General features: G+C 64.4%; 1 protein-coding gene across 1 annotated transcript; it reads left to right on the top strand.

Moving 5' to 3' along the window:
• Positions 1 to 1,239: 1,239 nt before the first annotated feature.
• On the top strand, positions 1,240 to 5,488 carry ETV3L (ETS variant transcription factor 3 like). Its single transcript, XM_035009862.1, has 5 exons — positions 1,240 to 1,300; positions 1,402 to 1,639; positions 1,860 to 2,049; positions 2,445 to 2,565; positions 5,013 to 5,488. Exons 1-5 carry the CDS (start codon positions 1,240 to 1,242, stop codon positions 5,486 to 5,488), a joined length of 1,086 nt encoding a protein of 361 aa, XP_034865753.1.
• Positions 5,489 to 5,919: the final 431 nt, after the last annotated feature.

Below are 5,919 nucleotides of genomic sequence, written 5' to 3'. Positions count from 1 at the left end.
AGCTTTAGGACAACACGGTGTGTGAGCAGGTGCTGTGCGTTAGGAGTGGAGGGACAGTGGCTAAGCCCCTTGCGTCAGGTGGCTGTCCCTCAGTGAGCCGGCTGGAAAGTGAGGAGGCTACTCCAGACAAGCCCCACATGCCCTTCAGACCTGCCGGCCTCGCCCTGACGTCGCTCGAGCTGGAAACTCGGAGGCAGGTCACGTAAGCTGGTGCCCAGTGCACACGTGGTCCTGCCTGTGCAGGGATTGTCCACGCCACGAGCGGGCCCACTCCCTGCATCCTCCCCACGCTCCCTGGGCGCTCTGCCCTCAGTGACAGTGGGAGCCGGCCTGGAGCACCAGCCTCAACCCCATCTGGAAGGCTCTGGGACAGATCCATTTCCTCCCCTCCCTTGGCCTGCCTCAGGCAAGCTCATGCCTTGGGGGCTCACTCCCCAGCCTCCTCCCCATCCCACCGCTGGCCCCTGCCTCGCCTCCCGCCGCACTGGGGACAGGCAAGATCCCCCCTTCTGAGCCCGGGGTTCAGTAACTCAGCAAATACTTACAGAGCACCTGCAAGTCCAAGGCTTGTGCTGGGCTGGCCTCTGGGGAGCCAGTCGTGAACCAGACAGCCGGGGTTCCCGATGGCGCCGAGCCACCACTCTGAGGGGAAGACAGATATTAAACACGTAAAGGCGCCATTGATAACTCCCTTACCACTCGCAGATGCTCTTGCCAGTCCCTCCTTGGACACCCCCAGTGTGCCAGGCATGCGCCAGGCACGGCAGACCCCCGGCTGAGAAAGCACAATCCCGGCTCTCCCCAGACTCGCAACCGAAGCCACAGAGCTATGGGTTTGGGCATCTACTCGAGGTTTACCAGGAGCCAACGATTCATTACATTTTCTCTTGTCTTCACTTGGGAAAAACTCCAATCCCGTTAAGCCCTGAGCAGAGAGCTCATTCTGTCTAAATCCCCCGGCGGGGCAGGAAAGAGGACCCTCTGCATTGCTCTCCAATATCCACCCTATAGGTGGCTCGGCCCCAAGCCCTGGCCATGAGGAGGCCCCCAAAGGAGGCCGGGCTGGCCCTCGGTGCGGTGGGGGGAGCTTCCTGCCGGCGCCCCAGGCCCCTGCCTCAGTTCCCCTTTCGCCCCTCGAGTCTCCCCGCTTCTCTTCCCTTCATTCTTCGCCTCCCACCTCAGCAGTGCCCATTTCCCGCAAGGCCCAGACGCGGCCCTCACTGCCCCCCCGAGGAGACCATGCACTGCGGCTGCGTGGCCGGGGGCACCCCCGCCGGCCCGGGCAGGCCCTGGATCTCAGGTGAGCGTCTGCCAGGCAGCCCCCTGCCCAGCTGCAGAGGGGCGGCCGGGGGGAAGGGGGCCTCCGAGCAGCCGGGTGGCACTCACACCCCCTCCGCCCAGGCTTGGCCTTCCCGGACTGGGCCTACAAAGCCGAGTCCTCCCCGGGCTCCCGGCAGATCCAGCTGTGGCACTTCATCCTGGAGCTGCTGCAGAAGGAAGAGTTCCACCATGTCATTGCCTGGCAGCAGGGAGAATACGGGGAGTTTGTCATCAAGGATCCCGATGAGGTGGCCCGCCTCTGGGGCCGCAGGAAGTGCAAACCCCAGATGAACTACGACAAGCTGAGCCGGGCCCTCAGGTGAGAACGGCCGCCGCGGGGGAGGGGCCCCGAGGGGTCAGAGTTCAAAGTCGCTGGCACCCCTGCCCCCCAAGGCTTGGGAGAGACGCCCCAGTGTGGCCGATGCCCAGTGGTTCTGCAGAAACAGCTGCGGTTCACCTCGCTGGCCTGGGGAGGGGCACGGCGGGGCCTCTGGCTTCATCGCTGCCCCCCGGGGCCAACTCAGCCCCCGCCTTTGCAGGTATTACTACAATAAGAGGATCCTGCACAAGACCAAAGGCAAAAGGTTCACGTACAAGTTCAACTTCAGCAGGCTGATCGTCATCAACTACCCTCTGTGGGAGGTGCAGGCACCGCCTTCCCCCCACTTGCTGCTGGGGGCCCCCGCCCTCTTCTGGCCAGCCCTGCTGCCCATGGGCATGCCCAGTGAGGTAGGCACCATGCCAGGCAGCCCCCGCCCTGCGCCCAGGAGGCCCCCAGCCCTCCCCTCTGCCTCGGGCCGTCAGCTGTCTCCCGTTCTACCCCCTGCCTTCTAGTCCCCGAGTGCCCCGGCGCAGGGGTGGCACCCCAAATCACCCCTGCGTGGCTCACAGTGCAGCATGCACCCGGGAGCGAGGGTGGCTCCTTCCTCGTAGGCGTCAGTCCTTCAGCAGCGGGATGTCATCGGAGGCCCCTGGGCGTGCGGGGGGCAGTGGCCATTGAACAACCGTTCTGAGAATATGTCATTGTGTTAACAACTGGCTGTTGGCACAGTGTGACCTGGGGAATGCAGGCCGGCCCAGCCCGTCCCACCTCACCCCACCCCTGCTTCTCACCACCCCCCCAGCTCCTGCACAGCCTGCTGCTTGCCCAGTGGGCCCCGGCGGAGCACCTGGCTGGACAGCAGACCCCCCGGGGGCTGCCAGAGGCCGCTGAGGACAAGACGGGGAGCGGCAGCGGCGCCCCCCGTGAGTGCCGGGGACTGGGGAGGGCCCGGGGGATCTGAGGCAGAGGAGGGGAGGACCACCAGGTGCAGCGCACGGAGCGCACGCGGGCGGGGGGGTGGCTGGAGACTAGGGATATTACACACCCTTCATCCTTCCACGAACTGAGCACCGGCGACTCCCCAGGTGTGGGGGTTCGGACAGTCGGTGCCTGGCGCCGAGACTCAGGCAAGCGCCAGGTGCCCCGGGAACGCAGAGGAGGAGCGGGGGTCCCCAGGAGGTCAGCCTGGGCAGGCGGAGTGGGCACAGAAGGTGCCCAGGCCGAGGGAACAACGTTGGTACAGCGGAGAGCTGTGAGCAAGGGCAGCAAAGCTAAAGGCGCCTGGGGGCTTGCTGCGCTCGCACGAACGGGCACGGCGGGCGCGGGGCGGGGAGGGCTGGCAGCCGAAGCAGCTGGTGTGCAGTCACGGAGGGCTCGGGCCACGCTAACCGGTCGGGCTTTACGCCCTGGGCAGGAGGCACCCGGGGGAAGAGGCGCGTTGAGATTCTCATCTCAGAAAGATGACTTGGGTTGTAGGTAGAGTTGGGGTTGGAGGAGGCTTGGGACGATCATCCAGGCAGAAGCTGACGGAGCCAGAACCAAGGCGTGGGTACCAGGTGCAGGAGGCCCAACAGAAGAGGGAGGGAGGAGAGCATGGCAAGCAGAGGGAACAGTGTCTGCAAAGGCCCTAGGGCAGGAAAGAGGTTCTGGGCAAGGCCAGCGGGGCAGCACTGCAACGCAGGGGAGACCGTGGAAATGTAGGCCGAGGCCGGCTCTCCCGGGGCTGTCAACAGGGACGTGATTCTATGCGAGGAAGATCACAGAGACCCTTGAGCAGCCCGAGGCTTTGCACAGAGGTCCCAGACCTACCCCACCTCTGCTGGCAAGTTCATGGGGTAGAGATCCTTGGCCTTAGCCCTGCCCCCAGTGTAGGCAGCTGGGGGCCCAGAAGGGCCTGGCTCTGCGCCCTGGAGTGCCGCTGAGGCTGTGGGTGCGGGCAGCCCAGGGCACGCCGGGACTTGCACAACCGCCGGTCTGCCCCCCCGGAGCTAGACAGAGCCTGCACAGCACCCCGTTCCTCCCCTGCCACCCACCCTCCTGGCTCTGGGAATGCCTCGGGCACACAGCTTACTCTTTGGGAAACCATGAGGGGAAACCAGTGTCCCTGGCGAGCCCCAGCTTGGAGTGAGCGCTGTGCCCCTCCCTGCCCTCCATGGGCACACACACGCCCTGCCTGGCTGAGGTCAGCAGACGGCTAGAGCAGCCCGTCACCGTCACCTGCACTCAGGGCACTGGTACCAGGAGAGGACACTGCCTCTGGGAGGAAGAGTGGCCGGGATGGTTAAAGCAGAGGCGGCAGGTGCGGGGCTGGTGCAGGGAAGCGAGCGAGAGGGGGAGTCACGCTTAGAGCCCACTTCTCCACATGCTTCCCGGCCGCCCTCCCAGGGCCGACACCGCCCGTCACACAGCCGCGGCCTCGGGAGCCCCCGGGACACAGCCTCCCGGGCAGACCAGAGGAGAAGGACGGTGAGCCCGTGACCCGGGGGAGGGTGCACCTTTCCCCTGTGCAGGACCGTGTCCTCTGTTTTCCCCTCCAGAACTACGACTTCAGAAACAGCGTTCCTTTCAGATCTGTCGGTGTGGGAAGTCACTAATGTGCTTTTCCAGTTTTTGTTAACTCCAGCCCCACCGATGTGATCACCCTGCTCTCCCGGTTAAATGATGTGGCCTTGCTAAGAAAGGACCGGGACGGATCGGAGTTGGGCCTTTTGAAATAGACAGTGGTGTGAGGTTCTACTGATCACCCCGAGACCCAGACCAGGGCCGGGCACCCCGTTGCAGGATGCCCACAGAGCAGGAGGGCAGGGGGCGTGAGGGCGGATCGGGGAGGGAGGAGCTTCCAGCAAAGGCAGCTGGACAAGGGCGAGGCTGGGCCCCCGCGCTGGCCTCGCCGCTCCATCTTCGCGGGCAGAGGGGCCTGTGCAGGTGAGGAGAATGGGAAGAAGCCCAGGGCCCCACGCTAGAGCCTCAGCCCTTTGCTACAGGCCAGGCGAAGTGAGGACAGGATTCACGGAGTTTCGGCAAAGAATGTCTTCATCTAAGTCGCTCCACACCCTTGTACTGAGCTCCGAATAAGCGCCAGGCGGGGCTGGGTCCAGGGGAGAACGAAGCAGCTCCTGTCCCCTCAGAGCCGGGGACGCAGCCGTGCAGGAAGTAGCCGCACAAATGTCCCCCTCTAACGGGGCCAAGGCCCCCAGGAGAGGCACAGGGGCCACAAGGGGCGCACCCAGGCTGCCCCCAGGAAATAGACTCAAAGCAAAGAAAACAGGAAGGGGGGAGAGGAAGTTTCCATCAAGAGGAAAAAGAAATGGGAAATGGGTGGAGATGCGGGGCATCCCTCCTGATGCCCTCTCTTTCTCTCTCTCTCCAGGCCTTGGCTGTCTCCCGGTCCCCTTCCAGCTTGGCCCTTGTTGTCTTCTGGGGAGCCCCCAAGACAAGCCGCCCAGTCTTGCCTCCTTCACCCCTCCCCTCCTGCCCTCCCTCCCCACCAACTGGACCCGCCTCTCAGGGCCCTTCCTGCCCCATGTCCCCCCAGAGCGGCAGTTCCCAGGGACCTCCAAGCCAGACACCCTGCTCCCAGGGCCCGGGGGCCCCCCAGTGACACGCCCCTTTCCGGGGCTCCCCTTGTTGGCTGGGCTGGGGCAGGGGGCTGGTGAGAGGCTCCGGCTCTTGTCCCTGAGGCCCCAGGGGCTGGAGGTAAAGCCCTGTCCCATTGGGGCACAGGGACACCTGGATCCCAGGGAGGTCTTCTCCTCAGAGATTCACAGACCCAAAACTGGGGACAAAAGCTCCGTGTCCCCCCAGCTGGGGAACTTCAAGGCAGTGTGGCCCTTGGATCCTCCTTAGGTGGGGAGAAGATGGGAGGAAGGGGTCCCCCAAACTCCGTCCCTTCTCTTGTCTACTTCCTTTCTGGCTTTGCGCCTTGCCCAACCTGGAAACGGGTTTAAATTGCAGGAGGCTTTGAAGGGGTGGAGATGGACAAAAGGGGGTAGGGGGCATTGCAGGGCTGGGGAAGACTGAGGTGGGGGCCCCCTCCCTTCCCACCCAATTGTTAATCAGATTAAGGAGACATTCTTAATCTCCACTTTCTTCGAGGGGTCCGAGCACCCCACAGTTGCCCACATTAGGGAGAAAGTGGGCATCTGGGTTGGGGGGGTCAGGAGTCAGTGTGCCCAGAGTGTTGGGCCCAGACCCCTCCTCCAGGCCACAGCCCCAGTCTCTGCCCGGCCCTCCACGCACTTCTCCATCAGCCCTGGGAGCTCCTGTCCACAAACACT

This window comes from Mirounga leonina, unplaced genomic scaffold (assembly GCF_011800145.1).
Source record: "Mirounga leonina isolate KUSES-001 unplaced genomic scaffold, KU_Mleo_1.0 Mir_154, whole genome shotgun sequence".
Taxonomy (NCBI): Eukaryota; Metazoa; Chordata; class Mammalia; order Carnivora; family Phocidae; genus Mirounga; species Mirounga leonina.
Note: the sequence above shows the minus strand (reverse complement) of the source record. Positions and strands in the feature narration are given on the sequence as shown.

What these genes read in the sequence shown, in the direction of transcription:
- ETV3L (XM_035009862.1), top strand. Translation starts at nt 1,240, where the DNA reads ATGCACTGCGGCTGCGTGGCCGGGGGCACCCCCGCCGGCCCGGGCAGG. An exon ending in AAGCTGAGCCGGGCCCTCAG is followed by an intron (nt 1,640 to 1,859) that starts GTGAGAACGGCC and finishes CCGCCTTTGCAG; the next exon opens with GTATTACTACAATAAGAGGA. An exon ending in CCATGGGCATGCCCAGTGAG is followed by an intron (nt 2,050 to 2,444) that starts GTAGGCACCATG and finishes CCACCCCCCCAG; the next exon opens with CTCCTGCACAGCCTGCTGCT.